The sequence below is a fragment of the Leopardus geoffroyi genome, chromosome C2 (assembly GCF_018350155.1).
Source record: "Leopardus geoffroyi isolate Oge1 chromosome C2, O.geoffroyi_Oge1_pat1.0, whole genome shotgun sequence".
NCBI classification, from domain to species: Eukaryota; Metazoa; Chordata; class Mammalia; order Carnivora; family Felidae; genus Leopardus; species Leopardus geoffroyi.
The window spans coordinates 114,043,304-114,062,257 of record NC_059333.1 but is presented as its reverse complement, the minus strand read 5'-3'; the positions used below and the strand labels follow the sequence as shown (position 1 = coordinate 114,062,257).

At 34.1% G+C, this 18,954-nt stretch overlaps 1 protein-coding gene across 3 annotated transcripts in view; it reads left to right on the top strand.

Annotated features, from left to right (window-relative positions):
* The window catches only part of TSC22D2 (TSC22 domain family member 2), a 49,903-nt gene that overhangs the window by 27,419 nt on the left and 3,530 nt on the right, over positions 1–18,954 (top strand). For 2 of the 3 annotated variants that reach the window (XM_045503292.1, XM_045503291.1), the window contains one exon: positions 18,643–18,694. In XM_045503292.1, coding sequence (XP_045359248.1) covers positions 18,643–18,694 — 52 coding nt within the window. Of the gene's footprint in view, positions 1–18,642; positions 18,700–18,954 lie in introns of those variants that run through there. The other variant, XR_006718643.1, reaches the window with a different exon arrangement.

The window sequence follows — 18,954 nt, the reverse complement described above, 5'->3', positions numbered from 1 at the left end:
CATATTTAGGTTAAGTTTTATGTCCAAGGTCATAAAGTTGTAGAAAAAGTATGTTCATTAAAGTATGGTGTACATATCCTGTAAGTGTATCAAAGATTTTTTGAAATTATATAAATAGGCTACCATATCTATGTCTAACTTTATTCTCAACCAGAGATATGTTAGTCTCTCCTTTACATACATTCTATCTTTTGAATAATATTCTAAATTGTTTCTGATTGTATTACATGACTTTGATCATATTATATGAACTTAAGTTTCTTAAAGCAGTAATTACGATCAATAGTAGTCTGGAAGGAAATATCACAAACTAGTAATTGCCCCATATTCTATAAGATTTTTAGTTTTTATTTTTTCCTTTACTACAATAATTCTATATACCTTGGGTAATTAGGAAAACAATTTCTAATTTCTTTAGTGTAGGATATCCATCTTTGGTAGTCAGTGGGTGAGTGGGCCTCAAGGGATCATGAACCCTGTGAAATTTTGGATGAAACTTTATGTTCAGTTTTTAGTGAAAGGTTCAGAGCATTTGTCAGATTTTCAAAGACAGTTGAATAACATTTGTTAGTGAATGTATTTAAGAGACACAGCCTTGTAATATACCTAACTACATGGTGTAGGAAAGAAATTTTTAATGAGTACACTGATTCTGTAACTCTTACTAAATTTTATCCAAGGCTGATTTATCATAAGTGATCATTAGACTGATGGAACAAATCAGAGCCTACCCACTTTTAGTTTAGGAATTTCATACTGTCAGTCTCTGTGCTCAAATGTTGATTGGATTTCTCCACAGGATAATTTAGTTTTGCTACTGAGTGGTTACTATGTATCAGGCACTACCGCTACCTATTTTTGGCATGTTATTTAATTTTCACAACTGTTGTATTATGTAGGTAGTATCCTCAGTTTACAGAGAAGGAAATTGAAAGCTTAGATTGGGTAACTTGCTCATGTCACATAGCCATTAAGTAGTGGGGCTGGGATTCAAATCTAGCTTTCTAACTGGAACTATGACTCTCAATTTTACGTCGGTATGCAGAGAGTAACCCTGGGGAACTTAAAGGATAAGGGAGAATTTTATATTGAGTGAAGACGTGAATATATAAATTTGATTTCCTTTGAACCTAAGTAGCAATGGGTCATCCTTTATTATAAAACCGTCTTTTAAAGCACTTGTCCAAAAAACTAATTTGATAAGTTGCTATTTAAATATGTATTGCATTCGAAAATAACTTCTATTCAAATTTAATGCTTGTGATTTTAAGCAACTATATATGTGTTAGAAGTGTTTAGTATTTAGTATTGTACCAAGTGTAACTATTAAGGAACTCGCCCTTTGATATTTAGGATTTATAAATAGCAAACAATGGGAAGCAGTTTAAAAATCTACTTTGAACTGCAAATGTTTCTTTGGGTAGGGGAATGAATCTCATGTAAAACCTTCTACTAAGTGCTATATCAGTTTCCCGTTTGCCCTTAGTTGTGAAAAATTCTATTAAGATACCTCGTCAGTGTTTATTTTTAAAACATGTATGCAGCAAAATTTATTTTTTAGACACATGGTTTTTATTTTGAGTCCCTACTTTGTGTAAACCTTTTCTATTGGTTTAATTTTATTTTCAGATGAGCTTCAAACGTTACAACCTTTTCCTATTTTTAAGTGTTTATAATAAAGTTCTAAGTAGGACTTTAAGTTAAATCCACAATAATAGTACTGCTTAAAACAAAAACCAGTAAAACTGTAAGAATTTGTTTACTCTTCAGTTAAGTTGAACTAGTCTGCATATCAAGTATAAACTTAATTTCTTCAAGACCATGGTTTAAGGTGTACGACAATTTGATAGGTCATCAGAACATGAGAATATTTAGAAGTCTTTTTTTCAGTAATATATTTGAACCCCAGCTTCTTTAGTAGTAACATATCACCTTTTCAAAATTAAAACACAGAATGTTTGGGAAACAGAATAAGAGCCATCACACCTAATCCAAGTGTTTAACACAATTACTGTCTCGGTGTTTGCATATTCCCTTCCAGACTTTGAGTACATATGCAAGCATATCAACAATTGCGATCACAGTTATGTAGCTTTTAAATAGTTTTTAGTGTTCCACAGATTTCTCCAATTTGTACAAAGCTGATACTGGCATGTCATAGGTTTTAAATTTGTGACTGATAATTTTGATATCTCTGATACCATCTCTTCTAGTTTTTCGTTCTACCTCACTGTTTTCTTCTCAGTCCCCTTGGCAGGCTTTGCCTTTCTGTTTGTCCTTTTAAGTATTAATTAGTGTCCTCAGGATGCTGTCAATACCCTCTTCTCACATTCTTCACCATGCTAAGAACATGTAGATGGTTCTGAGTGTCATCTGTATATTATAGGAATCCATCTATATGCTCTAGGCACTAAACTTGTGGCATTTCTAAACTTGTACCTAGGCATTTCTCCTTAACATTCAAATTTCTGTGTTCTCCCATAGCCAGTTAATTGCAAAGTACTGCCACGTCTACCTCCTGAGTATTTTTTCAGCCTATCCGTCTCTCTCATCCCCATTTGGGACACAGTCCTTTCTTATGTGGAAATGCAGAAATCTTCTAACTGGTCTTCATTATTTGAGTTTTCTAGCATGGCTAACTGTACCTACTGTTGTGTCTTTTTACTTGTCTGTGTGTCCTTTTCTCCACCCAACTGTGGCACTTCCTTTACTAAACATTCTTTCCTGACCCTAGATCTTGATTATGTTTACCCAAACACCCTCTAAAATCTTAACCCTGTCATAGCATTTATCATACCTCTAACTTGTCTATCTCCCACACTTACATTCATAAATTCTGGGGTAATGTTTATTCTGTAATGTGTAATCAGCATCTGATAAATGTTTAAATACATTAAGATCCCCCTAAAATGTAGCATCATAAAAGTTAGTAACTGGGAAGAATGTTAGAAATTATACATTACAGGCAGGAGTCAGATGTAGAAACCACACCATCTCACTCCTAAGTTAGTGTTCCCTGTTTTTTCTTTGATATTTAGATTTTGACTGCTCTACCTTACTCATACAAATTATATAGTTAATATGTTAAGCGTTTAATATGTGCCAGACACTAATGCATTATCTCACCGAATACTGTTGTCTGATCCTATCATTATTCTTTGGAGAGGCCAAATAACTTGTGTGAAGTCATATTATAAAAGTGATAGAGTTAAGATTCAAACCTGGGTATGACTCCAGAGCCAAAGCCTTTTTATTCACTACCATCTCTGAGTTTATCTTCTGAGTCTAGAATTATAAATCTGACTTGGAAGGGAATTTAGTGGTCATTTATGCCAACCACTTGTCTCATACTTGTCTCCTGTGTATAACATATCTTCTTAGTTGTTGTCTAGCCTTTGAACACCCCCAGTGATGTTGATCATGGTGTCCTGGTCTTCTTTCTTTTTACAGTTCATATTTAAACCTTGTAAAAATTCTTCCTGTATATCAGAAAATCTAAAATATGAAGCAGAAAAATCAGATGATTGCCATCACTGAAAGCATTGAGTAGAGAGATTAGGTTTATGTAAAAATAAAAGCTGTATTGCGTATTCTGTGGAAACCTTCAAGTGAGAACATTCTCTAATTTAGTGTTTTCATAGCTGAAATAATTAAGAATATGGATTGCAGTTCGTAGCCATAAATCATCGGTGTTAATATAGATGCATTTCTAAAGTTTTTTTTCCAAAAATGGGTAAGGAGACGTTGCTTAACATCTTAGAGATCACAAGAATGCTTTCCTACTTCATAATTATTGATTCTAGTAAAGATGCAAAGGTTTCACAGGACTCCTCTATACTGCTTTGATCCACCAGTGTGTAAAAAGAGCAAAGTACTGTACATATGAATTTCTTCAGACTCCTGGATCTAGTTCACTTAGAACTTCCACTTGTTTGTGAGACATCCTTAAAGGCATGCCAATTTGAATTGTCTTCTTTATCGGATCTAACCAAACTAGCAAGCCTGTGGTCTCTTTCCACCTTCAAGATAGCTTTTGGGGTTTTTTTTGTTTTGTTTTTTTCATTTCTTCTCTTTAGATTCTATTTTAATCATCTGTATAGAATGATATTGGGCAATTGAGAGAACTCACACATGGATATTTATGATATATGTTTATACAATTAAGCCTTTCATTAGGTTCACAAAATTATTTTCCCTAAGTCCATGATTCTAATGTAAAAGATCTTTGTCGAGGTTTTTATCCAAAAGATCTTTAGGAGTTTTAAAGTCCACTTTATTTTCCACAAAGTCTTCTATGAGTTTTGTCATTACCATGATCACTTCTATGGAACTGCTGCGATTCACTGGCATAATTTTGTCAGAAGTAACCTGAAAGTACACAGAACTCTAGCTACTCTATTTCTCAGACTTAAACCATTTTTCTATTTACTTCAATTGCCAGTTATATAGAAACTAGTACCCTTTCTTCCTCCTCAGTGAGTAGCAACCAGAGGCAAGGAACATCACAAAAAAAAGGTTTATTGACCTTTTATTTAAGATGTTTTAGTCAATGAGAAAAAATTTCTCAGGAGACATGCCCATTTTTACTATGTTCTAGGGATATCCTTCTCATTAGTTTCTAATATTTAAATGGGTAATTTCATGGGGCACCTGGGTGGCTCAGTCAGTTAAGCGGCCGACTTTGGCTCAGGTCATGATCTCATGGTTTGTCAGTTCGAGCCCTGTGTCAGGCTCTGTGCTGACAGCTTGGAGCCTGGAGCCTGCTTCAGATTCTGTCTCCCCTCTGTCTGCCCCTCCCCCACTCCTGCTCTGTCTGTCTGTCTCTCTCTCTGAAAAATAAGTAAACATTAAAGAAAAAAAATTTTTAATGGGTAATTTATTAGTTCTTTTTCCTGGCACGATTAGCCCACATAACATAAGTTCATGCTAACTTACAAAATACAATTAGGTAACATATTAATACTATTTTATTCCATCTTTTTTTTTCAATTAAATGTTTAATATCAATTTTATGCAAAGTGTTATAATTAGTAGACCCTCCAGATGAACACACTTCCTCCCTTTACAGTTTAATTCAAGGATGAACATTCAATAGAGACAACAAAAACAATTATTTATGGAAGAATGAAAAGGGTGGGGTCTGTTGGCAAGAAAGGAAGAGAGCAAAGAGAATGTAGGTGAAATATTTCCATTTCAGATGACTGTGTCTTAGCGCTAGAATCTAAATTGATTTAACAAATTTTGGGTCATGATGTAATTCTTAGAATTCATCATAAATGATTTTACCCAATTTGAAGTATACAAATGATTGTAAAATTCTATCATTTACCATGTCTATATCACAGTATTATATTTACTGAGAAAAATTCAAGGACATAACAACCCTTTAGATTTTATAGTAGTGCTGCTTTATCCTTTTCTTCATTGTCCTGTCAGAATCTCTTTTTGAATTAAGTAATTCTAAAGCAGTGATTCTCAACTGGAGTGATGTATAGAAGCAAAGCAGTACTTGTCCCACTCTTCTGATTTGTTTTCAGTAATATTTAATTGTTGAAATATCATATAACACTAAAAGAAGGCACAGGAGATTTTTAGTTAAGCACTTTTTTTTTTTTGAAATTTTTATGTTGAAATAATTCAGTTATATATCAGTGGCCTTTGGAAGTATCTCCCACAGTAAGTTAAGATTATTTTTATGCTAAACAGTCGTTATTGTTCAATCCACAGGAGTGCTGTGCTTAATAAATATTGATGTAAGTTTAAATCTCAAGCAATTTTTATTATAGCATATATTTTGTGACTGCCTTAAATCTTTAACATTTGACTCATTGACTACAAAGGAATCAAGTAAATTTAAGGCATAACTAGCATTATTTCGTTCTTTGGGTGAGGTGTAATACTAATCATAATTGATTTTTATTTGTACCTCACTGCTTCATTCGCGATCTAAGATACACTGGAATAGTAACCTTTTATACTGTCAGTCCAAATTTTATCCAAACAGTAGAAGGAACTAATTATTTTTTTAGTGTTCATTTTTTTAGTGTTGAAAAATGTCATAATCATCACACAATCCTTTAGGGCAGGTACAACTATAACCCCATTTTACAGACAAGGAGACTGGTTTTAGTATGTTAACTTGCTATGTGATCATAGCAAGTTAATCACCCCACTAGAAGGTAGTGGAATTGGGATTTAAAACAAGCTTGTCTAATTTCGGAATCCTGTGCTCTTAAAACCACTTTATTATTCTTTGAGAATTTAGTCTTTTGCTTAGGCAGCTGCTAAGAAGGAAGGTGTCTTGCCCCTAGAATGAAGTAGAGAACAAAAGAGAAGTAAGCAAGTGGTAAACTGATGACCTAGACAACTTTCGCTCTTCTGGGCATATATTCACAATACTTTATATTTGTTGAAAGTGAGCAATTTAATTTTTTGCTTACACCCAAGCCAATCCAAAATTTTTAAATATCCCAATTGGAAAATATTTATTGATTTATTAAAAGTAAAATAGACCAGAGTTTTTCCCTGATAAGATATTCTCTTCATTTTGTTAAGAGCTGATGACTGTTCCTTTAGTCTAAACCAGAATAAAGCATCTGTCTCTTTAAAAACTTTGTGATACTTTTATTCTTCTGGGTTTATCCCTATTTTGAAACAGTGCATTGGTAACCTTCATTTTATTTATTACTATCCCTGGACTTTGGGACAGATTAGGAAGAGACATAAGGTGGCAAAGAAAGACTAGTTAATAACCTAAAAACACAAGCTAGTTTTGATCAGAAAATCCTCAGGGCTAGCGTGATAGAATTTTACTTTGTCTAGTATGTTGTCCATACAATTATGTATGCTTTTTCTAAAAAGCTTTTATAAATAACATCTCTGTATCTTTAAGAATTGGGCATAAGTGAAAAGATTAGCTTTGGATAAACAAAATTATCTCTGTTGCTCTTCACTGGTATTTGGCGTTTCGTATTCAGGGGGATTGTCTCATTTTCACTCATTTGGTTAGGCCTCATTGAGAAAATGAGATTGAGAGGATTTTTTCAAGAAGATCTGTTATTTTTTGAGAGAGAGAGCACGCATATGCGTGCATGTGTTTGTTGCACAAGCAGGGGAGGGACAGATGGAGAGGGAGAGAGAGAATTTCAAGCAGGCTTCACGCCCATTGTGGAGCCCAACTTAGGGCTGGATCTCACAACAGTGAGATCATGATCTAAGCCAAAATCAACAGTCAGGCACTTAACCAACTGGGCCACCCAAGTGCTTCAGGAAGAATTGTTTACTTTTTAAAAAATAATGGTATATAGAATGCTGGAGATGGAAAAAAGGCAACTGCGAGGCCTTTCAATTCAATGAAAGAAATAGTTAGCTTTCCGAAGAAGGGTAGTTTCTTCCCAAGCTCATCTTCCATTAACTCTTCATCTTAGTGTTCTCCATTGTTTTGGCCCCATTTGTCTTTTCAGTGTTTAATAAGCAAGCTCACCTCTCACGGTTTTGTGCCACCTACCACATTCCAAAAACTCTCAAATCTAGACTTCTAGGCCAGAGATTACTCTACAGTTCTAGATACCTATTTCCAGCAACGTTCTATCTATATTTCTCCACCAGAATCTATATCCCAGAGGTCTCAAAATTCAACAGTCCCAAGTGAAACTTAAATTTCTCTTTTTCTCACCTTTATTCTCAGGTTCCTCTTTTACTCACTCCCTGGCCCCTGCCCCCTAAAATCTAGCCATCTTCCTATGACACATTAACCATCTCCCTACTCCTAGTTGCTTCCAAGCTAAAGAAACTGCAGCCATCCGTGGCATTTTCTTTGTTATAGAGGTGAATCTCTTTCTTTTATCATCCCTCTGATCTTTCATAGATCCTCTGTGCTTCAATTGTAAAAACTGTTTCACTTTTTCCTTGCTTAATACCTATGACCAAGCATTTTGCAGTATCCTGATATTTCTTCTCCCCCCTCCTTACTGGCTTAGTTCTTTTATTTTTTTTTTTTTAAGATCCATGTTACTATCTTTCCTTCTCACCAACCCCCACCTCACACACATACCAAAAAACCCCAGATGTGAAGGTTACACTAAGTTCCATAAAAACCTTTGAAACTAAATGACAGAGAAAGCCCAGTGGGAGTAACTAGCCTCAGGACACAGCAAATCCGAGGTGAGGCCAAGATGCAGCATGTGTGTGCTAATTCCATATCTAGTGATCTTCCCACTGGTGGACATCATCTAACTTCATAATCTTCCAACTAGTGTTCATTGAGCATTGGGCAGTGTGCAGAGGAGACATGAGAATTTATCATTTTTTATAAAAGTGTCATCTAGAAAGATAAATGTTACTGAGATTTGGCTACATAGGATATTAGAGGCAAAGTTTGTTCAAGATTATGCTCTGTTGGCTCTAAAGGAATTTGGATTACCTAGATGTATGAATTAGATATTAGCCAGCAAGAAGATATGGCAAGTTTCGTTTCAGACTAAAAATGAGGAACGAGATTAAGGAATATTTCCCAAATTGTTTGTTTTGAGTTTAGCTAAAATGAAGCATTAACCATGTCCATTAGATGGCAAGGGCTACTTTTGGGAAAAGTCAATTTTGCCATTAAACATGGGAAATAGCTTTGGAGGTGGTCTAGTACAGCTACCTTATGTTAGAACTGAAGAAAGAGGTCCCAGAGGTAAAGTAGTAAATGATATATTTAGGACTCAAATTCCAACTATACAATTTGTGAGTTCAGGCTTCTACAGCATTCTTTAGTAGATGGCTGACAGCCCATGGTAGGTTTTGTGTATAGCACATAGAGTTTTGTCTGGTGGGAGCTATTAGAACACAGTCTATGGTAGATACATGGTTAGAGCCATAAGGATAGTGTGGGACATGACTGACTATACTACTTCTAGAAAGGTTAGAAAACTAGCCTTTACAGAAAAGAAAATATTTGAGCTGACAGCCATAAAAGAATGGTAGAATTTCCACAGAAGTATTAAGAGAATGAGAAACAGTATGAGCAAAGTGTGAGAATAAACCACGGAGAGTCTCCAGGAGTTTTCAATATCCGCTTTAAAAGTTGAGCACGCATTTGGAATGGGAGGGAATAATGTAAATGATAGCATTAGAAATAGTAAGCTGGTTCTGATTTTTTGTTTGTTCGACCCATTTTTATGTCCTTGCTGAAGAATTCTGAATTACTTTTAGAAACGTTAGGTGTATTTAGCTATATAAAAAGATTGTTTTTATAATGGGTCCACTGCATGCTTGTTGGTCTCTGAAATGAAACACAAATATTGAGTGTTTTGGTTGTTTTTTTTGTCGTTGTTACTGTTTTTATTTCCCTTGACATTCTTTTCTATCATGTTCTTTCTCCAGTTTTGTTCATTTTCATATACTTGCACCATGAAAATTTCCTTAGGTCTTGAAAGTGCTATTATTTGTTCATAGTTAAAGGGAAGGAATGCTATTGTTAACCTTTTAAAGGAGAATTGATTTTTACTACAAAATGATTGCTAAACATATCCTTTTCCTAACACGGCTGAAGTAATTTGCACTCTTAGGTGTTTTTAATGTCCTCGTTCACATAACGAATTTTTTAGTTTTTCTCTCTTTTTCTGTTTAAATTTTCTATCTTTCTAGGAAGGATCATCCTTCAGATCACTGAAAAACAGATCTTTTGTTAAATTAAGGTTTACTTTAATCACCAATTCTGATGTTTTTAGAAGTTGGTCAAATATCAGCTTCTATCTTAGCAACTAAAAGAATGGCTTTAGAGTATCTAGAATGATTATACAGGACTACATCTACTTTACTCCCTTTCAGTATAATCACATTATTTTTGTAAGGTATTCTGGGCTAGACATCAGTTGGCAACATTTGAAATCCTTTCTAATCTCTCTTTCCTTTTTTACTCCTACATGCCAATGTATATCTCAGTCTAGATAATTGTCAGTCATATACTGGCTTCCCAGTCTTCAGGAAGTAAATTAAAGTAACCAGGACTGTAGTGTCAGATTTTTAATTTGGGTTTAAGCCACTTCACACTAATGGATTATGCTGTCATCAGATAACCTATTGCTGCTGTGTAAATAGTCCAATGAAATCTCTTTCAAGAGAACCTGCTGTAAATGTAAGCACTCCAACATTAGAGAAAATGCCACCCTCCTCCTACCCCTTTCTCACACCCTTTCTTATTTCAGTCTGACTCAAAGGAAGAAAATAACTTTTTCATCCTGTCAAACCTTGCCTAATGTTAGTCTGATAAAAAATAACTAGCTAGTGCATAAGCTCATTTATCTTAAGTAGATATGATTTTACATTTAAGTATTTAACTTGAAATAATAGAATATTAAACTTTCTTAGTTTATTTGGAATATTTGGATTATAGTGGTAAAATTGCTGTGCATGTTTTACTTTTGTATTACTCTCCAGTTTTTCCAGACTAAATTTTTACATCTTCTATTTTAAGTGTTTTAAGAGAAAGAATTTTAGTTTGGTTAGTTTTTAAATTGTTTTGTTGGAGTGGCTTTACAAGAAAACGTTATCAGAATTTTTATGCTTAATACTAAAATAATTCCCCCAAGATATCCTTAGTTGGAAGTGTAAAGAGATCTGGAAAAAGAAGGTAAAGTTTACATTATTCTTATCTATGCCTTCTCTGGAATGTACTTTTAAAGTAACATTTTTATTATATAAAGTTATGTAGCCTATTATATCAAAAAAATGTTTATCACGGACTTATTTTTTTCTTACCAGAATCACTTTGAACAGAAATAACTATACTAGGAGTTATAAACATTATTTACATGATATTTTTAAGTGATTATAATTCATTGTAAGCCAAAGAAGTAAATTTTACAAATCACAAATATGACTTATGTTCATTGTTATTTTGAATGTTGAACATAGTACCTATCTTCTGGAATGAAGTGGTTCATAAGGAAAGTAGAGTTGTTGGCTCTCCTTCCGTCCTTTCTCCCTTTTCTGTTTCCTGTCTGCCATTTGTTCATGTCTTGAGTTCACGTTGTACAGGGTAATAACTCTTCTGTGAGTCATTTTCATTTTGGAATGTGTTGTTGTTTTGCTTTGTTTTGTTTTTGAGTACTCTCCAAAGTGCAATGAAAGTATCTTCTATCTCTGTCCCCCATCTGCCTGCCTTCCCAGACAGATAACCACTTTCTTTGTGTGTATGCACAAACTTCCAGTTTCTTTATGCACATACAAGCAAATACTGTATCTATATCCATATCCCCCTCACACAACTGATCATATACATACATCTGCACCTTTACTTTTAAAGATCTCCAGGGTACGTTGTTCCCACCTGAATACACAGAAAAGCATCTTTATGGGGTCTTTTTTATAGATCAGTAGTATTCAGTTGAATACTATACCATGATGGCTATACCATGATCTTAATTCCCTGTTGTTAATTAGAAATCTTGCTGTTACAAACAGTGCGATAATGAGTAGCCTTGTAAATATATTATTTCCTATGTATGTAAAAATATCTATAGGATAAATTCCCACATGTAGGATGGGTGACTCAAAGAATAAATAGAGTGACAGTGTGTGTGTGTGTGTGTGTGTGTGTGTGTGTGTGTATAAAATTGTGATATAAGCAAATTGCTCTCTATAAGGGCCAGTATATGACTTACATCACTATACGAGAAGACCCATTTCCTACCGCCTCACTCACAGTGTATTAAATTTTAATATGTTTGCCAGTCTGTTTAGGGAAATGGTATTATGTTATAGTTTTAATTTGTATTTTTATTATGAATGACATCTTGAGTTTTTTTCATGTCTTTTAAACTGTGCGTGTGAAATCTACCCGGTTTTTCTAATTGGGATTCTATTCTAATCTTACAGGTTTGTAGAAGTACTTTATATTTTAGTGGAAGTATTGAAAGAGTTCTTTATTTTTCTATATTTTGAGGCATCTAGTTAGGCCTCTCCCACTCCAAAGTATTACAGAAGTTCTTCCTAAATGGGCTTTTTTAAAGACCGTATACAGATGATATGGTTGACTGGACAAAGGGGGTCTGAGGTAGGAGAGAGACTTTGTATTAATTGTATACCTTTTTGAATTTTATGAATTTATTTTTTACCATGTGCATGTATCTTTTATTTTGAAACAAATATAGATTCCTAAGAGGCTGCCAAAAAAAAAAAAAAAAAAGGACAGAGAGGTCTCATGTACTCTTTCACCCAGTGGTATGTGTCCTGTCTCCTTGCCCCCCTCCTGCAATGGTAACATCTTGCATGACTAGAGCATCCAAAGCCCAGAAATTGATGTTGGTACAATCCACAGCATGTATTCTTTTTTACTCTTTAAATATTCATTTCTGGCCAGGAGTTTGACCTTAAGTTAATTAGATGAATGTAAAATATGCTAAGGACATAATTGGTTTCTGTAGATGCTAAAAACAAATACCTTTATATAAATATTTAACTGAGTTTTTAACTGTTCTTTGATAAAAACTTTTGCACCATTGTAAGACTGGTTACTTGAGAAAACAATAACATTTAGTTTTGTGAGTAGTCATTTTACCTGCTTGTTTAGCATGAATAATAAATAGCTTGTATCATGCACAAAAATCACTTATTTTGTGTTATTAATAAAAATCTTCATCGGGCCTTTTGTGAACTTAATAATGAAATTAAATAGATTTTTGTTTTTATATTGATAGAGAACTTAGAGTCAGTTAATTAGAATACATAAAATTTTTTAGTTCTTAGCTTAATTTACTGTTAACTTTGTCTGATAGTTTTATTCCTGACTGCAGAAGTTTGCATTTGGCCATAGAGTAAGTTTACATGAATTTTACTTATTTTGGCTTTTTCAGAAGGAGAATTGTTATTTGCTCTTAAGTGTTAAGCTGTAAATATTTTTAAATTCCTCCTATAGAAGAGTGATGAATTTTTTTTAACTTTCATAGCATACGTTCATTAGATACATTTTTTGCAATCAGCAATTTGATAGTTTTCTTTCTAAAAAATACAGATACCTGTTTCTTAGAAAAGAGGTCAGGGGGCGCCTGGGTGGCGCAGTCGGTTAAGCGTCCGACTTCAGCCAGGTCACGATCTCGCGGTCCGTGAGTTCGAGCCCCGCGTCGGGCTCTGGGCTGATGGCTCAGAGCCTGGAGCCTGCTTCTGATTCTGTGTCTCCCTCTCTCTCTGCCCCTCCCCCGTTCATGCTCTGTCTCTCTCTGTCCCCAGAAAAATAAATAAACGTTGAGAAAAAAAAATTAAAAAAAAAAAAAAAAAGAAAAGAGGTCAGATGTTACCCAGGTTAGAATTAATCCATTTTAGTAGTAATGATGATATTTTAGAGCTTATTGGCAGGGGAGGGGGGGTGAAGGTTGTAGATTATTTACTGGAAACAGTACATGATTCTTGAGGACTAGCCTCTAAGAAAGACTGTAGCTTCTACTTGGGAGTTTATGAAGAATCATTACCTTATTTGGGTAAGGGGGCTTGAACATGAGTATATCAGATTTGCCAACTCAATCAAAGAAGTTCTTATAAAAGATTTGATTTTACAGTTTGGGGAATTCCTATAGTGGAGTTTTAATTGGGATTGTGACTCAACACAGAAAGTTAGAAGGGTCTTTTAGCAAAAGATAATTTTTAAAATAATTTTCTGCATATAGATACATATGAGCTTAAGATCTCTTCAGCTTTCTAACAGAGGAAAAGAGCATTTTAGTTCTTGGTAAATAGGTAAGCTATACTGGCTGTCTAAAGATCACTGAGTCTTTTCCAAGAAGTTACCTCCCTTGTTCTCAGAGCTCATCTTCTTTTAGGAATGTGCTAGATAAGATAAATATAGTATTATGCACATAGTTTAATCTTTGGATCCATGCTTATGCTTTCACAAATGACATTTGGTACATAGTTAAAGCATTTATAATATACATAAGTCTGTTATTTCTTTTAGGTTAATAGATAGTTGCTTATTCCTTTCACACCGTCTTACTGTCAAGGTAGAAAAAGCATGTGTTTTGACATTGTCTAGTTTCAGTTCTGTCTGTAGCATTGTATCTTTGAGTAAATTACTTGGCCTCAGTTTCCTGAACTGTAAAATGAGATTGTTTCTCAAGCTTGGCAGTAAGGACTCACTAAAGTTAATATGTGCCTGCAAAAGTGGGCAGTCATTTAAGTGTTCTTTGTCTCTACCTTGTTGCTCTGTTACTTAGCATTTGTGCTGAGGGGAGAACAGAAAAAGAGCAAAGAAGTCAAGATGTAAGAGAAGAAATTTGCTCTGTTTTTATTTTAAACAAGTAGCCATGATGTCTCTGTCCACATTAGTAAAGACAAAGAAAAAAGTTGATTTCTCATAAAGAGTTTTTTAAAAAGTGAGATCCAGTTAGCCTAACCTTGCCTTCATGGATTTTAATTTTTAGAGAGGAGAGACTGGAGATGATTTGTACAGTCACTGAGCTGAGAGCGTGAGTGAGGCAGTTAGCCTTTTAATAAAGATGAAAATGTTGGGAACTTGCAAAGCCAGAGGTTCATATCTGGCCTCTTCTCAGTAAGGTTGCCAAGTAATCTACTATGATAAGAGTAAGGAGGCCCGGGAAGAAAAGCTGTGGTGTGGGGAGCCAATTGGGATGAATTTAAAAATGAACAGCTTTGAACCAGGCTGTCTTGCTGTACCTTTGATACATTGAGTTTTATTTTTCCTGTGAATATAATTGTAATTTACTTAACCATTGAATTTAGGGGCTCCTGGCTGGCTCAGTCAGTAGTGCTTGTGACTCTTGATCTCAGGGTTGTGAGTTTAAGCCCCACATTGGGTGTGGGGATTACTTAAAAATGTATGAAATCTTAAAAAAAAAAAAAAAAAAACAAAAACAAAAACTAAATTCAAGCTCATTTGATTCTTTGGAGGGGGGTGCTGTAGTTTTAGGGGAAAATCATCCTATAAAAGATATTTTTATTATTTATATGTCTATATGTCCATTTCCTCAGTACCCACAAATTTTAATTCTTCTAGTAAATACTAATCATGATATGTTTTTATTCTAAAAGAGTGACCCATAGCAAACAGAAAGTTTCTTTTTAAAAATTATCCCTTTCTATAGCACTTATAGTTTACCAGAATAGTTACAAAGTCTTGGTAACTTAAGTTCAGAAACTGGTTAACCATCAAGTTATAGTGTGGTGAATGCAATTATAAAAAAGAAAACAAGACATAATACTTTAACATTAGGTCAAGGAAGCAAATAAAGGAAAATTTTTCATTCTGCTTTTGTTGATCAGTTTCATTTTTTAAGAATGTGAAGCCCAAACCACTATGTTGACTTTGAATATGGTAGAAAACACCTTGTGACCCTCATTGAAAACCCTCATTGAAATAATAGTCTTAAACCATGTTCAGGGATTTTTAAATAGAATACCCTCCTATTTGATTGTTTAAGACTGCCATGTTGATATCCTTATTATAAATCAGTTTCTCAAATCTTTAGTTTCTATCAGTCATCTGGAGGAGTTGTTAAAATAGATTTCCTGGGTCCCACCTCAAGAGTATATAATTCAGTAGGTCTGGGGTAGACCCAAGTGTTTACATTTCTAACAAGTTCCCAGATGATGCTGATATTGCTGGTCCAGTGACCATACTTTGAGAATTACTGATTTATTCAAACTCAAAATATTTTAATGGCTTTCTGACATAAACCGGTAATTGTTTCAAATCTAATTGCTATCCTATTTACTCTTTCAGTATGCACTTGAGTTCCTATGTGCCAAGCACTGAGTTTACTTCTTCATACAGGTGAAAGATAAAGAACCTCTCTGAAGGAACTCAGTCTGATAGGAGCTAACAACGGAAGTATTATTTAACTCATTTAATCCTCACAGGAGTTTTATGAATTGAGGTATATAATTCTTATTTTAGATAAAAAACCTGAGTTCTAGAAAGGTTAAATAATTTCCCAGAATTCACACACTGAGTGTGTGGAGGAGCTGGAGTTCACTATTTTGCTTTCCTGGTTATGCAGTACAAAAAGTTTGTGAAGATTGGTGAACCGTAAGAGAGATGGAGTAATTGGTTCTGCCTTAGGAAATCAGAAGGCATTACAGAAGAAGTGGCACTGGAGCATCTTAAGGAAAAAGGTAGCCAGATGAATTGGAGGCATGAGCATTTGCAGCTCGGGGAGCAGTTCTGCAAAGCCATGGAAACCTGAGAGAACATATGTTTCACAGACTGTAAATAGTTATGTAAGACATAACACAATTGGCCAGCCAGATGGAGTGTGAGAAGAAAGGAGACCATAGAAGGCAGGGGTCAAAGTCATGAAGGGTAAGAAGTTTTGTATTCAAGTTAAGAAGTTTTAAAAATAGAATTAGGTTTTTTTTTTCTCTCTCTTACGACTTTCATCTTTGTAAACCATTGGTTCTCAAAGTATGGTTCTCAAAGTATGTTCTGTCAGGTAGCAGAATCAGCATCGCCTGGAAACTTGTTAGAAATGCAGATTCCTGGGCTCCACCCTACACCTTCTGAATCAGTAACTGAGGTAAAGCCCAGCAGTCTGTTTTAAGAAGTCCTCTGGATGACTGGTGTGTGCTAAAGTTTAAGAACCACTGCCATAGGTTATAGAATTCTTTAAAAACAGCCTTCAAACTAGATTGCTGTAGTGATAGTAATTGTGTCTGTGACTGATTTAATTCTGTTTTAAGTACAATACTTAACAAAATTGGGATATTAATACCTTTTAAGGGACACATATCTTCATATCCATTTATACTTTGCAGACTTATTCCTCCATTGCTGTAAAAGAGGTTCTGAGTCAGGATTAGAGTTTATTATATCAGCAAAGAATAGGATGATAATTATTCCTTAGCCTAAGGGAATGGTTTGGAAACTTACTAATATTATTTTAATCATAAAAAAAAAGTAATAAACCCTTTTTAGGAGTTAGGGTTTATTTTTTGTTTTGTTTTGCTTGCTTGTTAATATGTAAAACTGGTGTTAAAGTTAGCATTGAAGGTGTTCTGTTTAAAACAGATGTGTTAAAAGGCTTGCATGTATTCACATCAAGAATTGACTAAAACTAATATAGTTTTTCCTTGACATAGAAATAAAAAATATAGAAAGTACAATCTAGGATGGTCAGACAGACTCTAATGTAAATGCCTAGAAGTAATGCTAATGTCTTCTATGCAAATTGTAGGCAATATTTGGTGACCATATCCAAGTGGTCTCTGAACTGAACTTTACACCAAAGCCTTATGGTTTATATAATTGTTCTATCGTTTATAGTTACATATAGCCATACTTTGTTTTGCATAGCTCTACAAGCATTTAAAGCCTAACATGTATAATTATTTATTAACAATCTATATATATCGTTTCTAGTTATTAGGTCTACAAAAGCCTGTTTCATCTTAGAAATAGCAGCAGCAAGAAGTGAAAGAGTATGCTATAATTAATGTGGTTAATGCTCAGATAAACAAGTTTAATGTTTTCATGTACTGATTCAGTTTCAAGGATTTAGAAGTAGGAAGTCCACTGAGGCATTGACAAGCACCCCTTCATTTTACAGATGAGGAAGGAGGTCCAGGGAAGTTAAATACTTGATTTTGCTGATGGTCACATAGGTAGTGAGTAGCAGAACCAGAATTATAACCATATCTACTTGGATTGCAATATAAAAGGCACCACTACATAAGACGGGATATTTCTGCGCCTCAGTCTGATAGAACATTGAGGGTCTACATCATCTAAAATAAGTGTTCAAATATATTAGCATCTAAATTTTCTTAGGGTATACTTTATGAAGAGTGATTTTGCAAAGTTTTATATCAAAATTGTTTAAAGATCTCTTTTTGTATTGTTAAAGTAGATTAAAGTGTCAGATTTGTCTTTACATGAAAATCTAATGACTGTTCTTCAAAATTTACAAAAATACCAAGAAAAGGATATAGATCTTCACTGTTCTTACTAGTTAAGAGGACAGTTATTGAATCTTCTGTGTAATTATCATACAAATGCTAAGGTTGACCTTGGGATATATTTACCAGCTAGATTACTTCAAATTATTTCCAGGAAAAACTGGTCTAAACCACGTACGTTCGTAGGTGATTTTTACCAGCCAGTAACCTACAATCAAAGTATGTAGATTTGCCAGAATGTTGAGAACGGTGTTAACCAGCCCAAAGGCCCTTTAGAAGCCAGTTCTGAAAATTTTTAAGCCAGAATTAAAATCTCTAGAAGAAAAGTCATCATCTGAATTTTAATGCAGTAAGTGACTACTGGAATTTCCACATGAAAGTCAATTAGAATATATAGTTAGTAAATGAAGTTTAAAAGATGTGGAGAGTGTAGTGCTCATTCAAAATTTATCCTTTTAAAAGTTCACTGAGTTAACTCCTGAATAGGGAGTTACTTTAAAGTAGCGTATGTATGTCATAGGGAAATTAGAAATGTTGGAACTACAAAGGATTTCTAGAAGTCCTGTACTTACTGAGATCCTTCATTTTCAAAATGAGAGCTCTGAGTACTGAAATTTTGAGAATAGACTTTTAAGCTATTTTAAGTTATTTTTGGTTTTAAGTAAAACAAATGTTTTTAATTATTTTAAGAGTTGGAAAGGATGTTACATTTTTTAGAATAATTTAATGAAATATTCTAATTTTTTCCAGTGCATCTGGGGGAGGTGGTGTAGCCATTGACAACAAAATAGAACAAGCAATGGTAAGTAAAAGTTAATAGTGCTCTCATTTTATAGGTTGTTTGTTGTAGGAGGCAGTTGGTTTTTATCAATTCTGAAAAACACCTAAATTCTTTAAACCAAGATGACCAAAGTATATTTTTTATATAATGACATTTAATTGAAACTGCTAAAAAAACATTGAGAATTTTTAGCCTAGAAATACCAGTGGAGTTACTATTATCTCCCATTTGAACATCTCACATTTCATGCATTACCACTGATAAATCAGGGCCATTTTAAG